General features: G+C 35.3%; 1 protein-coding gene across 11 annotated transcripts in view; it reads right to left on the reverse strand.

Annotated features, from left to right (window-relative positions):
- Nucleotides 1-22,801, reverse strand: part of NAV2 (neuron navigator 2) — a 281,427-nt gene that overhangs the window by 35,446 nt on the left and 223,180 nt on the right. For 6 of the 11 annotated variants that reach the window (XM_039335370.1, XM_039335372.1, XM_039335376.1 and 3 more), the window contains 10 exons: nucleotides 20,310-20,470; nucleotides 18,799-18,987; nucleotides 15,393-15,445; nucleotides 14,043-14,066; nucleotides 12,454-12,528; nucleotides 10,085-10,168; nucleotides 8,000-8,111; nucleotides 6,697-6,845; nucleotides 2,971-2,979; nucleotides 2,374-2,546 (listed from right to left, as the gene is read on the reverse strand). In XM_039335370.1, the coding sequence (XP_039191304.1) occupies nucleotides 2,374-2,546; nucleotides 2,971-2,979; nucleotides 6,697-6,845; nucleotides 8,000-8,111; nucleotides 10,085-10,168; nucleotides 12,454-12,528; nucleotides 14,043-14,066; nucleotides 15,393-15,445; nucleotides 18,799-18,987; nucleotides 20,310-20,470 (1,029 nt within the window). The remainder of the gene's footprint in view (nucleotides 1-2,373; nucleotides 2,547-2,970; nucleotides 2,980-6,696; nucleotides 6,846-7,999; nucleotides 8,112-10,084; nucleotides 10,169-12,453; nucleotides 12,529-14,042; nucleotides 14,067-15,392; nucleotides 15,446-18,798; nucleotides 18,988-20,309; nucleotides 20,471-22,801) is intronic. The other 5 variants (XM_039335375.1, XM_039335377.1, XM_039335373.1 and 2 more) reach the window with 2 other exon arrangements.

Raw genomic sequence — 22,801 nt, forward strand, 5'->3', positions numbered from 1 at the left:
TTGAATTACTTTCTCAATACACAAAGGACCAGGAGCATCATTTGCTGGCAGTTTTTCACATGCACATTTTATAAATACATCCTGTTCACTTTTTTAAAAAAGTAAATGTACAGCAGTCAAGAAACAACAAAGCACAGTGAGAATTCTGAAGGAATCCTGGTGCATTTCAAAGAATTCAGACGGAATATAATCTTGAGAGTTCATTAAAATTGGCCAACAAAGGAGAGGTGAATTTTCAAGGGACCCAAATTCTCCTGCTGGGGTTTAAATCCAAGCTTCAGCAGAATATACAGCTTGCCTTTGAACATTTCTACCAGCCCTCCTCCTTTACTGATAGTGCTGCCCTTGGCCTCGCCTTCCAGGTCCCTTGCTTTGAAACTCAGTTAGTAGCAGTGGCAACAAAATAAATGTGGGGACAAAAACAAGCCTTTTGTCCCAACTCCTTTTCTCTTATTTTGCTTCATGGAAATTCAATTGTAGCATTCTATAGATAAAATACATTGCACCTAAAGCCCTATTTTACTGTTATTTAGCATACTGCAAAGGTAAGAAAAAGAATACCTCCATCCTCTCCTTCCTTCATATAGCAACAGCAATAGCACTTAGATTTCTCTACCACTCCATAGTGCTTTATAGCACTCTCTGAGCAGTTTATAGCATATTGCCCCCAACAATCTGCGTCCTCATTTTACCAGCCTTGGAAGGATGGACGATTGAGTGAGCCTTGAGCTGGTCAAGATCGAACTCCTGCCTATGGGTAGAGTTAGCCTGCAATACTGGTTTCTAACCACCTGTGCTACCACAGCTCTGGACTGCTGTTCCTACCACCAGTTTTGGGGAAATGTGGATTTGGTTATGTACGTAAGGGTAAAGGAAAGAAAGCTGTTTGTTGCTACAGAAATATAAAAATGAATTATGTCATAAATCTAACCTTTTTGCATCTCCCTCCTTCTCCCCGTTTAAAACTACTGCAAATACTTTTAACAGCTCATCTGTAATCTAAATCAGGGTCCTTAACCCTAGGATCGTGGTCCGGATGTCGGGCCACTGCCTGTTGGGAACCGGGCTGTGTAAGCAGCTGGCGAGCATGTGTGTGAAGCTGCATTTGCTCAAGTGGCATGCACGTGAAACCCCCCCCCCCCAGCTGCCACTGGTCCACAGAGCCAGGAAGATTGGGGACTGCTGATGTAAACAATAAACTAAAGTAGCTGTTGGGAAAAAAATTCTCATCTCTTCAGTCACAATTTCAACTACTGATCTGGTAATTTGAGATATTTTTTAAGGAAGAAAACTCTACTTTATAATTAATATACAGGGCAAATAAGGAAACAGTCAAACGTATTTCCACTTTATAGTTAGATTCAATTTCAAATAACTTACATGTACTGTATATTACTGAAAAAATCTAAACATGAAGATGTCATTTCTAAAGTTTTTTTAAAAAAATATTCTTAATTTTAAAAGTGAGCTATTTGCAGAAATTCATATTTTGTGCTTCAATGCCTGAAGTGAAAATTGCCCATTATCAAATATTGAAGATGTCAGCAACGTTTTGTTCAGCTGCTGTTTGCAACTACAGTACAAAAAGTGATATAGGGATTTTATCAGCTGGAAAGAATAATGATGCAAAGAAGTTAAAAATGATTAAATTTACTTTAGCCTTGAAGTAGTTTAAGTGAGAGAAATGACACAAAGAGAGAAATACATGCACATATTCATCCCTGAAATAACAAGGAGAAATTCTTAATAAAATATTGCAGTCTTAAGTACAGCAATTTCTTCATAAGTTGAATGAAGTTTTAAAACTGAGGCAAATGGGGAAAAAAGAATGAGGAAGCAAATACTCCAAGATATACAAGGTCTGGATAAAAGCAAAGAAGTTATGATGAAGAAAATCTACTTCAGTGGTTCTCAACCTTTTTAATGCCGTGACCCCCAACCGGTCGTAAGTCGAGGACTACTCAACCAATCGTAAGTCGAGGACTACTCAACTGGTGCAGCACTGTTTGCAGAATGGGACTTTTGGCGGGCTCAGCAGGGCAGAGACAGCCTGGACAATTCCTATTGGCTTTTGAAAGCCAATAGAATTAGACTCTATTCAAGAGAGTCTATTCTATTGGCTTTCAAAAGCCAATAGAATAAAAAGGAGTAGCACAGCTAAGGAAAAGGGGAAAAAAAGGGTGGACTGCATTGTTTGGCGACCCCCATGAAATGTTCGTTCGACCCCAAATGGGGTCCCGACCCACAGGTTGAGAACCACTGATCTACTTGAACCAGATGAATCTCCAGAAAAATGAGACTTAAATTTGTTATAGTGTAATGTTACAATATTAAAAAGAAATGCAAGTGTTTTTGCTGATGGATTCAACTTACAGGGAATTGGAATGTGAAGTTCTGAGTAATGGCGTAGATACCACTGTACCATTGTGTGGCAATTTCGGTGAAGAAGGCAATGAGCAATCTGTCATCTCCTCAATGTCGGAGTGAGAAGATGCTGATTTGGGGGACTTCTTTTTTCCAAAAGCTTGCTTGAAAGAACTGCGTAGCTGAAAAGAAAAGAGCAAAGTAAAGACATAATGGATGTGAGGGAAAATGCTTTGTGACAATAAAGAACAAAAGAGAGAAGAGCTAACATGCGACACTTAAAAGAAAATAAAAGGTTACCAAGTCATTCCATTTGGTAGCAGTGCAAACTTAACAACAGAAATAATTCCTTCCTAATAAGGGCAGGATCTGAGTTGCTTTGCTAATGAGTGCTGGTTATGACAAGTGCTGTTTGGAAGCATTCTCCCACCTCCCACCTTTTTTTTTTTAAATAAACAAGACCTACTCCAACCTCTTTTTATCCCAAGGGTTGTTTTATTAAGATGTTATGAGAGGCTGCAGTTATGAGGTGACATGGCTCAGACAGACACTGATGCAGATACAGTTAATGGATGAGTTAGCTTATTTAAGATATATCTTCCTTACCTCATTGACCTGCCACAGGAAATGCAAGCAGAAAGGGAAGGGGAAGGAAAAAAAGACAAGTTTTAACAGATAAAGCCAAAGACAGGGAAGCACTGGATTGCTCAGACAAATATTACCCCTCTGCTCCCACAAAGCAGGCACAAATAATTACACTACCGTAGTCAATTTTTTTCTTGCCTTTTAATTTATGATCGGGATGTTTTTGTACACCTAAATAGTTGACATATGTATACAGTTATCTGAACTTCACTAAATCCAGAACAGGATGATAAATACATTTTTACCTAAAAGCTCTCTCATTTTTTCCTCAAGAGTGATTAAGTAGGGTCTTGGGAGGATTTATATACATGATTGGAGATCCTGATAAGGTTATAACATGATATGTTCAAAGTTGTAACCATGATGTGTCCCTCATCCACCATTAGTTCAATACACTAATCTATACTATGTCTAGAACAGACATGTCAAACTCGCGATGTCACGTGACGTCACGCGATGTATCAGAACTTTTCCCCCATTGCCGGCAATGGGTGCGGTTTCCTCATTATACGTTTGGCCTGCGGGCTGGCAGTTTGACACCCCTGGTCTAGAAGAACAAACCTGATCTCCTCCACGTGTTGAAAAGTGGTATGGTGCAGGAAAAACAGATCTTAATATTATGCTTAGCAAAATCAGGTCTACATATATATCTTTCCCATTTTGCCTCCGCAACCATTATGGAAGTTATTCTCTGCTCTAGAATATAAACATTTATTTGATGTCCTTAAATTTAAGGAAAAGAAATAATTCAAGACTTTTTGGTAAAAACAACTTCAGATAATCCTAAAATCTCCAGATCAAGGGCCAAGGGAGATTATCACATGATCTGGTGGTAAAGTGTCTTCAAGTTACCAAAAACAGACTTTTAGTATAACTATTTTGAAGGCCAAAATATGTTGAAAAATTAGTGAGCTAAATAATTTCTGCAATAATGTTAGTTCTCAATTATTGTTTGGATTTTTAAATTCTTATGGGATAGTGCATGGTTTATTTGGACACAACTCAGAATCTGACCATTTAGATAGACTGTAGGAAGTAAGAGCTTTAGTTCAAACAAGTACTTTTAGCACAAGGGACTTTGCATAATAGAAATCATGACCAATGAAGAAATAGGATTTAAAAATATTACAAAGCAGCTTCTCCATCAAAAGTTAAGTTTAATGATAAATATTTTGGCTTCACAATTTACAGCAATAGCTAAAACAGGCTCCATGGGAATAATAAATGTAACTTAGTACTTGCTCAAAAGTTGAACTTTATTCAATATACAGATATTAGTTTTGTCTTATCATCTAACACAGTGTGTGTTATATAACATACAATGAAGCCACAAAAATAATAACAAAATTAAAATGACCAAAATATCATAAAATCTTAAAATCTCAGGAGATTCCTGTACTTTGGGGGCAAGGTCATCAATATCATTCGTGAGATTTTGGAATTAAAACAGAAAAATTCTTGCAAGATTTAGCAATTTCTGAAATTTTGTGTGTTTTCATAGATTATAATTAATAACTTTGTGGGCAGCTGTCATTATACAAAATTGCATGGTGTCCACTACCTGAAAAGATTGTTAGCTTTTGTCTAATTGCTAAACACTTTATCTCAATCATGACTACAAATTGCAATTTGTATGCTAAATTATATCAACTGATTTACATTTAAAGCAAACGTAGACAACCCATGACCCATTAGGTTGTCCTCTCACATACTGTATGTCTTAAACACAGAGTGCTAATCCAAACCTGCTGCCATGTTTCCGTCAGCTGCGATTTTGTGATCCCCACTGACTTTTTCCCTACAAGCTTCCCAGGTTTTCCTATTAATTTGTGGCAAGGTGTTAGGAATGGTGTAAATGAGGATCAGAAGACCATGGTCAAGTGGTAACAGTACTGTGTCATTTCCATATTCCTATGGGAGTAACAGGGCCCAACATTCTATAGGTTAGCTAATTTGAAGTATTTATTTTTTTATTTGTACCTCACCTTTATTATTTTTACAAATAATTCAAGGTGGCAAACATATCCAACACAACTTCTTCCTCCTATTTTCCCCACTACAACAACCCTGTGAGGTAAGTTGGGCTGAGAGTGACTGGCCCAAGGTCACCCAGCTGGCTTTCATGGCTGAGGCGGGACTAGAATTTGCAGTCTCCCAGTTTCTAGCTAGCCACGACAAGACCAAACAGGCTCTCTTGTGTCTTGGTTGGAAATATTTTGACCTACGGCAGCAGTCCCCAATCTTTCCGACTCGGCAGAATGGTGGAGGTGGCAGTGGCGGGGGGGGGGGGAGAGGAGATGGTTTTGCATGTGTCGCTTTCACAAATGCAGGTTTGTGTGGATGCACACATTCTTCCACCATTTCCATGGCCCAGTTCTGAACAGACTGTGGGCCACGGACTGGGGATTGGGGACCCCTGCCCTATGACACACCATTTCACCCAGTTAAAGGTTACAGATACAAGAGCTTTAGTTGTATATATATTGCTTTCTTCTGTAACAGAAATGTGATTTTTGGGTCTCTGTGCCTGGGTAACTCTTGTAAAATATGTTACAAAAACTAAGATTTTCAACTTATATATTCTTTAGATTGCTTGCCCCTTTATCACCCTTCCAAGCACAATTTATCTGGAGCAAGATACAGGCATACGAGAGCCTGTTTGGTTTAGTGGTTATGGCACCAGGCTAGAAAGCCAGAGACTCTAAGCTCTAGTCCTGTCTTAGCCATGAAAGCCAGCTAGGTGACCTTGGGTCAGTCACTCTAAGCCCAACTTACCTCACAGGATTGTTGTGGGGAAAATAGGAAGAGAAAGATGTGTTGGATATTTTTGCCACCTTCAGTTATTTATAAAAAATAATAAAGGCAGGATACAAAGAAATAATAATGAAGTGTGTGATTGTGTGTTTAACTCTTCCTTCACACACTTTGCCAGTAAAATAGGTTCTCTCCCGCAGACTGCTTTTGGCCATGCTCTGTAAAATACTACATGATTGCAAAAAAATAAAAGGAAACCCCCAGATCAGAGATCCAATTCTGCCTCCCACCCCAGGCCTCATGGGACACAGTAAAAACATCCACAGATAGTCCTCGAGTTACAACTGCAATTAACCCCAACATTTCTGTTACTAAGCAAGACTGCCACAATTGTTAAATGAATTACTGTAGTTGTTAAGTTAGTAACACAGGTGCAAAGTGAATCTGGCTTCCCCATTGACTTTGCTCAGAAGGTTGCAAAAAGAGATCATATGACTCTGGGACACTGCCACTGTCATAAATATGAATCAGTTGTTAAGCATCCGAACTTCAATCACGTGACCATGGGGATGCTGCAGCAGTCATAAGCATGAAAAATGGTCGTACATTTTTTTCAGTGCCGTTGTAACCTTGAACGGTCACTAAATGAACTGTTGTAAGTCGAGGTCTTCCTGTACTGAATGACTCTAATACAGGGGTGTCAAACTGCCAGCCCACCGGCCACATGCATCATGGCGAAACCACGCCCACCCCATTGCCGGAAATGGGAAAAAAAGTCATGATACGTCACATGACGTTGCGAGTTTGACACCCCTGCTCTAATCTATCATCACAACTCAGGACAATCTTTTACTATTTGGCTCCTTATGTAAGACGCTTTGGTATATTCAAATAAACATGCTTTATTCACTGGAAGACATTATTCAAACATACCCAATTTTTTCTCTTCTTTTTCTTAGAATCACATTCTATATTGCTTCCCACACTGGAATGACTAGTAGCACTGTTAATGCTAGAGACGCTGTCTGAAGAATGTTGTCTTCTGATCCGCAAGTCAGTGGTCTGGGTACTTCCACCACTTCCTAAATATTAATTTAAACATACTTATAGACATTTGGACATAACATTTGGCCTTTCTCCTCTACTCCATATGTTTTCTATTGCTGCATCTTATTGCCTTCTGCAATCCTTATTGTTTATGTTTTTCCCCCATAAACAATCCAAGCAGCTAGGAGTTTTACACTGTACTTTTTCAACTGAAATTTCTTTTATTACACTTATCTCAGTTTCTCATCCATAATTATCTATGACAGACAGTAGTGGTAGGGGGATGATGTCATTGGAAAAATAAGAGGCTTCCAGAGGCATCTACAGCTAACCACAGTAAGTCTGAAATGACGAAATGTACTTTGTGATATTATAACACAAGTTCACCCCTTTTGTTCTTGGGTTCTGCGGTCACATGCAAGGGGTGGAATTTGCGTTATTACACACTGTTTCTCACCTGCCTGCCATTCCACACCATGGAATCACAGGCATTAGACTAGAAAAACAGCACTAATTAAGAAGAATGAAAAAAAACCAGACCAATTCTGAACAGTTGTGTAAGATTATCATAGCAATGAAAGGACAAATGGCAATGCCCATGAAAGACTGCAGTATAACAGGCAGGCAGATAAGCCTGACAAAGAGTGGGAAGACAATTTGTAATTATCTCCCCCTTTTGTTTTTCTTTTTGCAGATATCTGTAGTTTTGATCAAGCTTATACGTGTCTGGTATTAGTGCAGTTCATGTATCTGAAATACTGCTTACTGTAAAACTATAGTTGTTGGGGTTTTTTTTAAAAAAAATCTATAACTACTTAAAACTATGGTATGCTAATAATAATGTCATACTCGTAACTATTAAATAATTCGGCTATTCTTTTTAGTGTTAAAAGGATTAGGGAAAAAATTAAAGATAATTTAAACATATATTATAAGTACATTTAACTTTTTATATCCTGATTTTGGTTTGTTGATTTTGGTAGCCACCTTAGTGCTCAGCAGGGTATGATATAATATATATAAAAAGATAACATCTGATTATTGAGAAATACAGGCTTCCTGTTTCATGAAAAACTCTTTCAAGATTGTTTGATAACTATCTGCCTCTAGGAAAGAACTTTGCATCAGCTATTACCAGGAGGCTGCTACCTTGTTATTGAAAGTAAAGATTGTATTTGGGATTCTTTACCTTTGCAGGTGAGCTCAGGTGTGTTAATTACTCCATTAATGGCAGCCTGAGCAGCAGCATTTTGTTTTTTCAGTAATTCAATTGTTTTCCTTAACTCATTCAATTCAGAATCCTGAAGCATGAAGAAAACAAGCATAAAAAAAACACACTGAAGGTTTCAATAAGTACAATCAATTAGCTGGAAAAATGTTTTAACACTCTGGTAAATCTGCAGCTGGTCTCTGAGCAGCAAGCCAGCTTAACAACTTTCCAAATAGTCAGGGATTGTTTGTATCTTGATCTGACTGATCAGGTATGGCTAGAAAGTAATAAAGTACAGTTCTCATTTCACAGAAACAATTCAATTTTACACCTGAAATGACTCAATAGATTGGTTTGACCATTCCTTCAATACTATCAGGGAATATTAGCAGTAGCTCCCTTATATACTTGGAGGGCATTTTGCAGGTTTAAGATTGGCCTGTTGTTCACTATATATTTCTGGTATATTAACTTGTCTCAAAGTATAGCGGCTGAATTCCAGCATCTCATAAAGTATGTTTTCACAGTACTACCTTACCTGCTTCATGGAGCATGTCTCACTTCTTCAACCATAGGGTGTACATTCATGCACAACACTTTTTTTATTGAAAAGTTTTATACAATATACATCCCAAGACCCACCCACCCCTCCACCCCTCCCCCACTTCCCAGAGCTGAATACAGGGTTATAAATAAACAATCAAACTCTAAAAAAAAAAAAACATTACCCAACTATACAAGTAACCAAGTCCATAATGCACTTTAACTCCCTTATAACATAAATATAAACAAATTAAAAATAAACATAATAATATAAACAAATCAATATTGTTAAACCATACTAAAACTAATAAAAATTAAAAAAGAAACTATTAGTAATACTCTAAAGTTTACTCATAGGCTAAATGAAACTTTTTAATCCCATATTTATTCTGAATATAATCTATCCATCTTCTCCAAACCGAAATATATCTTTCTTGTGAGTGATCTTTTGAATCAATAATGTTTTTTCCATGTGCACAATCCATTGGATAAGATGCATTGATTTGTCAAAGATATATATTTTGTTTCCCACATTTACACTGAAATGCTTTAAAGTTCAATTGCTTTAGCACTTATAAACTGTGTAGATGAGAAGGCATTGATGGTAAAGCTTTATTCAATTTTAGATGCTTTAACCAAAACTAGGGCTTCTAAATGTATTGGACAACAGTCACCTATTCACTAGCCTTTATTAAATTTCATGGGACTTGACATCTCAGCTGACAAGTCTAGGATTGCACAATTAGATGATTCTATTATTCCAAATGGCATCAAAGGGGAAAAAATGTAACACTAAAATTATCTAAAGACTCAGTTCTGAATACATATATTTTTTTACGTTTACTTTTATAATAGGTCTACTGATCTAAAGAAAATATTCTTGATTTAGATTTAAAACATATTAGTAGATAGAAAATATGAGAAATGTATTATTTATAGCTAGGATTGTTTCTATAGATACAGAAAAACACAATACAAGTGTAATATTGGCCGGATGGAATCATTTAGTGTTGTTGTACTGTATTTCAGACCTAAACCTATGTCCCTTTATGTAAACTTTTAAAATAAGAAACCATCTGGAAACTGTAAGCTATTTGGCTACACTTGAATGGGATGCAACTGAAACTGAAAGATATTTTTGGCTTTATTATTAGCCTAATATTTTTGCTTACTCTCTAATGTACATAAGTCCTGAAATGCTAATTTTCTAGAATTGGAGAGAGATTGTCAAGAAAATGTGGATTGTAAAAAAAACACTCTGTGAATGGTAATTAGAAACCTGGGCTGACATGAATTGCTCAGATAAATGGTCAACAATCTCTTACATTCTTTCTTCCAGGAAAGTTTTATACATTGATTACTAGCAAAAGAGAAAATCATAATGCTGGCATGTGCTGAGGAAAGTTTTACTTTACTTGCTAAGTTGATCTCAAAATCATCCCTTACAATGAACTCAATTTCAAAATGTCAATTTTTGGAATCATTATTCGTGGAAAACAAATAAGGGGATGTCAAACTTGCCTTCTGTTCTGCAGTCATGGTGAGACTTTGCAGTCTAATGGTCATGTTTCCTAGGCTCTGCTCAAATGCTGCCACAAGGTGAGCCTGTGAATTAAATTATATGATCCAGTTGATTGTGAGCTTATCTGCTTTAAAAAAATGTAAAATACTGCACAGCATACTTGATAATCCACAGATGGATCCACTCTGCTGCAATTGTGATTTACAAACCCAACATAGACACTTGAGATGTGGGAACAAAATCAAATAGCTCAATACCAACTAGCTATACAGCACTTGAATGGATAGCACTACCTAACCAAGGAATAAGAAACAACTTTCCACAATTCCTTATTTAGAGCTGTGGCATCTGTTCCAACTAATAAGAGCTTTACATTATGCTGTTGCATAGTTAGTGACCAATGCAGGGTGCTAATACTGGGTCTGATACATACATATATCTCTGAAACAATGTCTAAAGCCAGGGGTAGGCAACCTTGGCTCTTTTATGAGTTGTGGACTTCAACTCCCAGAATTCCTGAGTCAGCCTACCCCTGTCTAAAGCAATGTTTCTCAAACTTAGAAATTTTAAGGTGGTACCAACAGAACAGAAGGGCTAAGAACTACACAATTTAAAGTCCACAAGAAACATGAACTTTAGTTCCCAGAGTTCTCCAGCCAGCAAGGCTGGCTGGAGAATTCCTGGAATTGAAATCTACACATCTTAATGTTACCAACTTTGAGAAACACTAGAATGGCAGCTTTTTCCTCTAACCCAGTTCTCTTTTTTATGATTATGTGGTACAGTAAGTTTTCTGCAATTACCCATCAGCATACTGTATCTGTCCTCACATTTACACTGAAAACAACCATAAAGAAGATGGAAACATTGGGATATTTGGCTTTAACTTCTGTCCGCTGCTGTAAAAACAAACTAGACTGAGACTGTGAGAAAAATGGCAGAAAACAAAACAAGCTTAGCACAGAGTACATGTATTATATAGCTAAAATGTTTATTTAAAAATACTGGAGCGAATCATTCTTGTTTGAAAAAAAATGTGCCAACTATATCAAATACACTCAAAGGTTTTCATTTCAAAATGAAATGGGGGGGAGCTTTTAAGATAAAATCAAATTTCTGACTTTTGTGATGTGAAGCCAAAATTTTGTTTACTATTGGGCAATTATTCCATCTGTCCTTTTTTTCTTTAAAAAAGACAAGATATTAATTACACCTTTGAATAGTAGCAACCTTAATAAAATATTCCTACATATATACTATGGCTAAGCCTTACACCTAAGTATTTCATAGCAAAATAGCAATGAGTCATCTCTGCTTGGTGTACTGCTTCCCAAATTTAGCAATTTTCGAATATGTGGCACTCATACCCCAGAATTCTATGGCCAACATGGCCCCTAATGAGAATTCTGGGAGTTGAAGTCCATACACTTAGAAATTGCTAAAGTTGGAAAACACTGGTTTAGTGCATGAGAGGAATGTTAAATTCATGATAAATATTCATCACAACAGCATTAATTGCAATATTTTTCCCACATTTAGCCAACCTGAGTGCTATATACTGGTACATACTTGGGGGGCAGGATATATATTTAGAAACACATCTTTTTGGATGAGTTGGTTCCAAACTATTTTATAGACAAACTCTTAGGACTGACATAAATTCAGATCTTATTCAACTGCTGTGCCAGTTTGATCAAAACCCTAGTCACATATGGAATGTCAAATATTTTTTTTGTGAAAGAAAAGTCATGTGAACAAGCTAATTTTACAGAAATATAGTATTGCACTGAATGTTCCCTGGTCACTTCAGGAAAAGAAGCTAAGTCATCCATTAAGAAAAAAGATTGTTTTTTTCCATTACAATGAAAGGAAGAAAAAAAGAGAAAAGCTGATCCCCAAATTTTCATGTTTGGAACCACAATAATTGCAATGCATGCCAACATTTAAGATTAAAGTCAACACAGAGAAACATGTACATTACAAAAATACAGGCTTCATACTGCCTAAACATTTGTAGATCCTGACATGTTGCCACATACTAGCTTCCCAAAAGATATTTGTTTCTTCAAAACAATGAGCAACTACCATAATGCAAAAAATCTAAAATGAATGTTTTTAGTCACTGAAGCAAGTTCTCCCTTTCTTTTACAAAGATATCTATCTAAAGTTATATAATATTTTAGATCATACATGTCAAACTCGCGACCTCACGTGAGTATTGGAACTTTTTCCCCATTGCCGGCAATGGGGTGGGCATGGTTTCCTCGTGACACATCTGGAGTGCGGGCCGGCAGTTTGACACCCCTGTTTTAGATCAATTTTTTTTTACCATTCATTATCAGTTTCTGTCTCTCTGAACTGTACTCACATTGGCAGTCAACTGGGTTGTCAGAGCTGAAACTTTCTCCTGGGATGCATCCAATTCCCTCCTTAGCTTGCGAATCTAAACATTATATTTCAAAACATGGTTTTGTTTAACAAGATCTTCAACACACACATACACACACACATACACACACCCTATATAACTTCTGGATAATTTTGAAGACACAATATTGGCACAGTTATAATGAAACCCATCATTATTGGCTCAACTACTGCAAATAATGCCTTTGGCACTATGGCATCAATTTTGTAGAAATTCATTTTGATAGAAGTTCCAGATCCACCCTCTTTATCCTCTGGGAAAGCAACTGCAATTCAATTATTTGGTATACAACTGATTTCTACTGTTATTTATTCTGTTGGTAGTCGTTGTTTTCCATTTACTTTACTAACTTGGCTCAGACACAATGATGGACTAAAATGTATTTATTTGTTTTGGACTAAATGTGACTTGTTATTTATAAAACTGCTATTGCTTAAACAAACTATGATGGTTTTAGCAGTGTGGTCCATTTACTAATTTGAAGACTTGTTTTAACTTTTATGGAGATATATTGTCTTTTTGTTAGCTGCTTTCAGAAATATTTGATCGGAGAAAGAGATACAGATGAAACGTCTAGTTTTCTAAATACTGGGTAAATATTACCTAAGTATTAGCAAACTGCACTTATAGATCTTCCTAAGACTTTACATAGGAATGTAGCCAGCAAAAAGATTAATTATTATGATTCAATGTTATTCAGGTTAAATTACATCATGCACTAGATTAATGGTATTACTCTCAGTTCATTCAATTCAATATTGAATCAGCAAACAACTGTCCAAGAGTTTTCCACACTCATTCTTTATATAAAATGCAAAAATAACATCCAAACAATATTTCCACCCAGTAATGCTAGGCCCACGTGGTTCATATCAGATGACAGGATACAGAGCAAAATTTATTGAGCATTTGAAAAATGAGGATATTCAAACAAAAGAAAAGAATGATACAAATATTACACTGCTGGAGATGTCTCTCTTCATAAGTTACTGATAAATATAAGCAGGTGCTTAACTGCAGTATGCTGCTTAACTGCTGGTGATTGTTAAAAGATAGTTTGATTAAATTTTTGAATGAGAAAGGAGGGAGGGAGAAGGTTGGCGAAGTTTCCAGCAGGGAAAAGATTATAGCAACAAGCCAGGACTGAACAAATCTACAGCGGGTTATGAACTTTTTAGTTGTAATAGTCATTTTGAACAAGAATATATTTTAAGTCAAAGCCAACTACATATGTGATGAAGGATCAACAGCAATGAATATAAATATGCAAGAATGTTTTGGATATAATCCAGTCCATTCCTGTAGCTGAAGCATTGGTACATGCAGTAATTCAATGTGTACAGCACAATACATATTGGAAGGTATTCCAATAAAGTTAGTGAAAGGGATTTATATTAAGAGGATTAATAAATACTTTAAGAAGCCTCACTGTTTTTTTAAAATGAAATATCATATCCAATTATCTAAACATTTAAAATGAGACCTGTCACTGAGTTTAGTAATTTTAAGAAAAACCAAGTCCTTCTTACCTCTGACTGACATTTTTCTTCAGGCTATGGGGGAAAAAAATGAGATTCTTATTTGAAATGTCTATTAAAATCAGTAGATCCATTTAACTGTTCAGCCTACCAGTAATCTGTCATTCAAAACACTTCACTTCATTTGAGTCCAAAACAACTTTTATTCAGCTATGTGATAAAAAGGTTGTCCAAACCATATATTAATTTTATTAATGTACCATTTAATAATATTTGTGATGTGCAGTTCTTATAATATGAAAATAGAAACATTAAAGTATTATTATAAATAATATTATTGCATTCTATTCCATTATGTCAGTAAATGCAGCAGTCACAATTTTTTAAAAAAATACTATTAGAATTTTTTTTTTCCTGATGTACAAAAAACTGAGTTCATTGTTTTTTGTCTTTCCTGCTAAGCTGTTCCACGATGTGTTATAGGAGTTAGGGCTTAAAATTTAACAAAAAGTAATACTGATTTCATTGATTATTTTCTGTTCTAATTCTGTAGTTACAGATAGCTGTACTAATGAATACAGGAGCTTATCAAATGGGACAGTTCCTCTTGATTGGTGGTAAATTATGTTAGGCTGCTGGCCAATTAGCAATGTGTACTTCTCTTAAAGAGCACTTTTTGTAAGCTAAAGAGATCCACTTTTCACTAGGTAATGTTTTATTTGAAACTGCTATATTACATAAAACAAATAGAAGAGCTTATGTAATTTCCTATGTGATTTCTGTTTGATAGTTCTAAGTCCAAGAGGACTTGGATTCAGTAGTTTGTCAGCCACAGTTTCCCCATCCACTGATTTCATAGGATTTTCAAACATCTTACAGAAATCAAAGGATAAGAATACAACAAAGCATGGAAGTTCCTTGAGGGAACGATTATTCCATTCCTTGTTCTAGTTTGAGCTCTAGGGCAGGGGTCTCCAAACTTGGTTTTTATGACTTGTGGACTTCAACTCCCAGAATTCCTCAGCCAGGCATGACCTAATCCAATACATAATTTAATTGGGACTTCTACTCTCTGAATATAGGTTAGTAATTCCAGAATCTTGAACATGGCTGGACACACACTAGCTGAGAAATACCACATTGGGGGGTTGTTCCAGAGTTAAAGTAAAACTGAGGAGTCAAATCTAGTCTCACTTTATAGTTTGAGCAAACCCTTCTCTCTCAGTCCAACCTACGCTAGCTGAGGAATTCTGGGAGCTGAAGTCCACAAGTCATAAAAGGGCCAAGTTTGAAGATCCCTGCTCTAGGGTCTATAGTTCTATTTAATGAACTAAATTTGTTACATTTTTTTTTTTTTTTGCTGCCAACTTCATACAGACCAATTGTGGTTAAGACACTCACCGTTGAGTAAATAGATGATGTGCTTGACACCAAAGATAGAGATGAACCATGCACTATAGGAAAGGTAAGTAAACCAATTAGCCATTGTATTTTTGTGTATATATGATAAGTAACAACAGCAGATTATTACAGATGCAGTATACATATTACAGATGTTCGTAAGGGCTACACATTTCATCAGCAGCCTATTTAAAAATTGCATCACCAATCATGAACGTATTTACTGAACATAAATCTTTGCAGACGAATCAGAAGGTAAGCTGAAATAAATGGAAGCATTATACAGATCGTAGCTCAAAATGATCTCAAAAAAATCAAGCTTTTAAAAAAATCATTATTTGGATGTAAATATTGCCTGCCTGCTGTATTTCAAACATTGCAAGGTTATGATAGTGCATGGAAAATGGAACAGAAGATGATGAGAAGCAGACAAAGTAAAGGTTCAACTGACCAGTCCAGTTTCACCATTTTGTTGGCCTGAAGCATAAACAGTAAAAGGGAGTTAAAAGATTTCGTAAATAAAGAAGACTGAATATTTGGTGTGACTAGTTTAGGTAAAGACTCATTTAATTGTAAGTCAGCAATGTAAGAGAAAGTACATTGGAATATATTTTGATATTTCCTAAAGGGAAAAAAACCTAGGAAAAAATACATTTTTGTCAAATATATTCACAAAGTGATTTACAAAATAGTTTTAAAATATTAATATAGAAATTTATTTATTTACACTTAAAAAACAAATAGAATTATTTAAAATAAATTCATCCAGCTTTGGAATCACAAGCTCTTCATAGCTAAATGGCACCTAAGTCTGTATATATATCTACAGTTGAAAATACATTGTATTATTTTCCAGAAACACTTCCTATATTATTGCTTTTAAAATGGCTAATCCCCCAGTCCTTAAAGAATAAATCTAACTGTTTAACAGATGACATTTTCTTTCTATATTAGTCTTCAGAAATCTTAATATTGCCAAGAAGCAGAGTACAATGGACTCCTAGATCTGATTCAATGTAGAATGGCAGACCATTTTGTAGAATAATTACTGCAAACTAAACATGTTGCTTTCTGATTATCTTCCTTCTAGCAACACACCTGAGCTGATGCTCAATAAAGTATTAAAACAATAGTAAAATGGCAATATATTTGTCAAAGTAGGACCCTGGATTCCTCATAGGAATTGTATACTTTTTGGTCTGCTTAAAGGCATATTCGATACTTTTTTTTATTGAAACTGAACAAATGTCAACATATATAAAATAATTGGTTTGTTAGCATTATGTGAAACATGAGTCTTGCCTGCCTACATTGCTATGGACCTTTTATTGTACAGTATATAAATATTATCAGTAATTTTAAAAATAAATAGCACTTTCAGCAAATATGTAAATCAGGCTATTATATTTTACAAACCCAGTTACTGTATATAGTATATAAGTTTACAGAAGTGACTTTATTCTGGTATGTGAGTTTTTAAAATGTGATTTTATGACATTTGAATTCTGCTTCTATTAGACATTCCTAAATCATTATAAAGGGAGCTTGTATGAAAATAAATCACCTACTATTGTTACAAATGCCAAAAAAGCATAGTGATTTCTGGTATTAAGGAGCTTACTTTTACATTCATTGAATACCAAGAATATTTTACAACCTCTTAGTTCACCAAAGTGCTTACGTGTCTGAAAATCTGAATACCAAGTATGATGTTTCTCTATTTCAAGACTGCATATTGAATTATTCCTCTTTTGAGTTCAATATTATTCTTGGCACAGAAAATATTATATTATACTTCATTTGTTATACTTTTCCTTTTCTTTCTTTTATTAAATTTATAGTTCTCACAGAACGCAAATTTCCCAAGAAATTCACAGATTTCCATCTAAAACATATATTCATGGTTCCTGTAGTTATGTAAAATGGTAAAAAAGAATTGTTCTGATCCATAAAGGTCACAAACATAAAATTTAAGGATTATACTAAGAAAAGTCTGGTCTTAAATTAGGCAATTAAAATCTCAATTTATTTTTGAACCTTCACAATATTTTTTATCTCTAACAAAAACCAGACCCGGTTAATCTACCAACTGGTCACCCAAATGCTGAGTTCAGTGAACAAAATATCAAGAGTCAGCAAAAAATAGTATTTTGTTCCACAGCTAGTTTCAAGATCTTGAAAATCTTTTTTTCAAGTGAAATCATTACCCTAATACTAGGCACAACCAATTCACATTCATTTGATAGTAGAAAAAAGAAGACTGGGAAGAGAAAGATCATTAACCTAGGAAATTCCATTACTGAACTTCAGTCAGTAAGCCAGATAAGTGGGAAGTGGGAATTACTGTTTTATGTGCCTAACTCAATATTAGAATAGAATGGAATAGAGCTGGAATGGACCTTGGAGGTCTTCTAGTCCAGCAAGTGACTGTCTAGCCTCTTCTTAAAAATCTCCAGTGATGGAGCGCCCACGATTTCTGGAGGCAAGGTGTTCCACTGGTTAATTGTCCTCACTGTCAGGAAGTTTCTCCTTAATTCTAGGTTGCTTCTCTCGTTCAGTTTCCAACCACTGTTTCTTGTCCTGCCCTCTGGTGCTTTGGAGATATTCCTATCCAGGCCTTTTCTATGTTACTTAGGTGCTTCTGTTTTTTAAATTCCAAGAGTCTTTGCTCCCTCTCACCTTTACTGTTAGGAAGAGTAAAGGCAACTTAGAGGATGCTGCTGCTTCAAGGTGATAGGTTGCTTGACATGGTAAATTCCCAGAGCACGCCTTGTGTGTGAGGAGTCTAGGATACATCTGGTTCTAGGTCCAGGAAGAGTTATCACAAGTCTTGTACCACTAATTTGAGCTAATATTCCATCACTGTCAACAAGTTGATTCACATCCCTGACCCAGTATGCTTAATGCAGCCTTTAGGACAAAAAAGATTTTTCTATCTCTGCCAGGGAAATTAAAGATGAGCTAAAAAGGTAACTATTTGAAATCAGTGATATTAGATAAGCTAAAAGCAGGGATAAGCAATATGGGAGGTCTGAAAAAGAGATCTTGCATTCAAGGGAAGCATTAAGGCTTTGTGGACTATTTCACAGATCTTTTCACGTCTAAAAATTACAAATTTGTTGATGCTTTCATCTCCTTGATTTATTTGAACCATTTTTTTTCCACCTCAAGCAAAACAGTGGCATCTGATTCCTACCCTATTTTCTGACACTGACATTCATTGAATCCAAAGCCTACTGTGTAAAAAAAGAGTTTAATATGTGTTTAGTTGTTTTTTTTTCTTTTCTCCATAAATATAAAGGAAATAAATGTTTATCAACAATTAATAAACACTTTTTGTCAAGTTCCTTCCCATATGCATATACTATTCAACTTTTTGGGGAAAAAAATGAACTGGATCACTTACCCTCTTCAAAGCCATCCCGGAATGATCCAGAACGGCTCATTGTCCTGCTCTTTTCATCCAGTGACATTGAGCTGTTCCGGAACCGGGTGTCATTGTAAGGATCATAAGGGCCATCTGCGTTAGAAAGACTGTGTGTCCGGAGCATGGTTGGGTTGGATAAGCTCATTTGGGCAGCTGTGGTGGGGCTCGCTAGAATGCAAACCAGAGATAGGAAATTCACAGATCTGTATCCATGCTATGCTACTTTCAGAAATGAACAAACCAAACTATTACTATTACAAGAATAGTAGTCTCTAACAAAATCTTGCTGAAAAATTTGTCCTGCTTTAATCAGATAAGTAGAAAATGAAGTCTTGGAAGAATCTTCTACAACATGCCTACTCCAACCATGTTATTCTATTGATTCTGAATAGTAATCAAATTACAGATAGTAACTGAAATTCTGGTAGTCAGGCACAAAGTCAGACATTGTTAGAATATCAAATCAATGAGAGTCACTGGAGAGGATACTCTCAAAGCTAAAACTCCTCGGATCAGAATCCTTCCCTTTCCACAATAAAGTAATTTGGTACCCTTATGACATTGCAATCTTCATTATCCAATAAAGAAGATAGTGTTCCTATAAAAATAAGCAAGTAAGATTTCAGAGGCAATGCTGATCTATTAAAAAGATATATTTATCATAGAATTGGTGATATGGTAATACATGTTTGGGTATCACGATATACATTTGCAGCTATTAATCTTCTGTTCTGATTTTTGGCTCCTGTCCAAACTTATTGGTACCAATTAATAGTTAGGGCTGTGCAAAACTGAACTATTTTGCTTCACAGAGATTCAGTTCTGATCACTGGAGGAATTCACTTTAAAATGTTGTCCAGATTCAGAAAAGCAAAACACTCCAATGGGAAGCATTGAGGTGAGTCATTTCATTTCACTTGGCTGTGAAATGGCAATATCTTCTATTGAAGGCCAGTGAAACAGTCAATTCAACATAGTATGACAACCTTCAGACAGCGTCTAGAAGCAGGGTGTGCATCAAAAGGGCAGTTCACTGAAGCTTTTATCAAAACAAAGAATCTCTTTGAGGCTTTGTAGCAATTTAACAACTATTACTCTATCAAGTCAAGTCTTTATGTAGTGGCTGCCAAACCATCATAGATGTTATTCATTCATAGTGAAGATTAATTAAAATAAAAAATAATCATTTTAAAAAACCAATTATAATGTGCAATTAAAACCAGATTAGTGAATAGTTTTTCAGATATAACATAAACCTTGCATGGCTCTAAAAATCTGAAAGAAATGTTGTATGTAAAAGCAAACTCCTCTGACGCACCAAATTCTAAGTTATAAATTAGAAAACTATGTGCATAATGAGCATACTGGTTTGATATGTTTCAATTGGCATTCTATATCAGCACATACCAGCTTATCAGTATCAATCACCAATTAAATTTACATTTTTTTCAAACCAGCTATACTTTTCAGAGTTGAAAGGAAATACTCACCAAGCTGAGAGAAGTTAAATCTAGTCCCAGATGGTGATGTGATGCTGGAACCAGAAGAAAATGGAGAATTGACAACATTGTCCTGAAGACCTCCTGCAGAATGCGAACGCAGCCATTCTTTTGCTTCCTCTTGATTGCGAAGTTGTGATGATGGTGTATACCTGTACAAATCACAATCAGGTTTAGCTTTTGCTCAGACAAATCTTACAGCTAAACTACAAAAGTATTTTAGAGAAAACAGAAAAACTGAAAAGAAGTCTGTCCCTGTCAGAACACACTTTTTCAGGTCAGTGGAACTAGTCTAGTTGAAATATTTGATTTTATACATATTTATGAACATTTTTGGGGGTGGACACATCAGTTTGTATCATGATTAAAGTGGGAACCATTGATTCCAGTGGACCTACTTTAAGCATGACTAAGTCTGGATTTAAGTAGGATCCTCTGAATGACAAATTCAAGCAAGTGCTTTTTTATTGGCAGCTGTTACTAATATCTGTTACCCATGAATAGGAACATTATGGATTCATCTGATAGTTTGCAATTCATCCTGGCTTATAAATAGCCACTCATAAGAGGACTATGCAAGAAACCATGAAATCTAATGTGTGACCTAAAACCAGCTAATTATTCCTTATCTGGCAAGATACTTGCAAACGTCTTAAACCTGATGCCCCCTAGTTATTTTTAAACAATTTCCAATGTTCATATTCAACAAGGCCAACAGCCATTACTGCCACTACATACTAATTTTTAAAAGTTGGTCCTACACAAATATATGTATACAAATACATGGAGGTTATTGATTTGTAGAAAGGTGTTGGGAGAAAAGCTAGAATTAGATCCTTAAAATACTGCTGCTCAAAAGCCTAACACTGAATTGCAAGAATCAATACCTGAAAATCTAGCAAAAGGAGGTCCATGTATGCTTATAGATTGTGTACATATCATGTTCATATGATTACCATCAACTGATAATGATTTAGTTGACTGACTCAACCCTTTGCACTCTAGATACATACCATATACTCAAGGATAAGCTGAGAATTTTAGGTGCCAAAATACACCTGAAAAATTGGTTAGGCTTATTTGTGAGTATATTTCCACAGCTTTTTAAAGTATCCACATCAAATATATACTTGCAGACAAACTCAAATTTTTAAGCAAAATACAATGAAAAATTGTATTCACTAGCCTTAAAATAAGCCAATAATGAAAACTAAATATATGAAAATTTCAAAGGCTGGCTTACCCACAGGTGGGCTTATATGTGAGTTTATACACAATAATACCCAATCAGAATATCAGATTGGTGAAGACTGAATTTAATACGTAATGTGATACGTGTTAATTTTTTTCCCTTCTTCCCAGTGGTAAAAATAAAATAAACACTGCCAGCAAGTAAATGTATTCTTTAAAATACGTCCTTTAAAGCACAAGTATTTACATTTCATGCATAGCTTTGCTAGGAATTTCAATATTTAATTCTCAAGTTCCAGAGTGATCTAGTGGTGTTAATTTGTACTTGGCAAGAAAAAATTAGGCCATCTAGATTTTTGCAGCTCAGATTTACTAACCCTATTAAAACTATAGATATTTTGAAGTTGTTATTTCTTATCAACTGATCTCTTATTTGGACATGCTGATAGTGAATATGGAAATTGTTTTCTAACACATCTGGAAATTGAGGAAGTCTGATTTAATTGAAAATACAAATGACAGTACTGGAAGCAGCAGTCTTCCATTAGCCCTTATTTTCAGTAAAATTTTCTGATGTTAAAAGTTGTTCACATGTATTTAGAAATTGGAGTCATAAGGAGGCACACAAACATTAGAGCAATATGCAAATGAACAAACTACAGATACCTACCTCCTTGACATTTAAATGTTTCAAGCTTAAAAAATGGTATTTGTTAATAGTTGGAGACATTTGATAGGTGGAGAAAATATTACAAACCAATTAACTTATTCAATCTTAGCCTTCCCGTATTTTACACAACGCTTGTAGCATCCAGCTCAGTGAGACAATCAAAGATGCTGCAAATAACGGTGTTTATAGCACAGAATAAATTGCAGCTGTAATTTAAGACCATCAGTTCAGTGATTGTAAAAAGCAGCAGTACAATCTAGTCTAAAATTGACCGGTTTCAAGTTGGACAGTATCTGTGAATTAGTTTAGAGCTTTCAGTTTGTGACAATCAGGTTAATAAATGGAGTAAAGTTATAAGTTTTCATTGAAAGAAGAGAGCATATTTTTTCAGTGCAATTTTTCTTGATACCAAATAGCTCATAATACATAATTTAATTTTTAATCGTTAAATCACTATCTTTTTCTTCTTAAGTACAAATACAGCTTCAGCTGTATCATTTAGCAAAATCTGCACTTTTAATGACTTCTCAGTTCTTCTTGATCTACATTTCAGAAGTTAACACTGTGAGAATAACATCATTCAGTTACTATTTCAGTCATAAAAGCTGCAAATTATTGCTTG

This window comes from Crotalus tigris, unplaced genomic scaffold (assembly GCF_016545835.1).
Source record: "Crotalus tigris isolate CLP2741 ecotype Arizona unplaced genomic scaffold, ASM1654583v1 scf7180000017640.1540244, whole genome shotgun sequence".
NCBI classification, from domain to species: domain Eukaryota; kingdom Metazoa; phylum Chordata; class Lepidosauria; order Squamata; family Viperidae; genus Crotalus; species Crotalus tigris.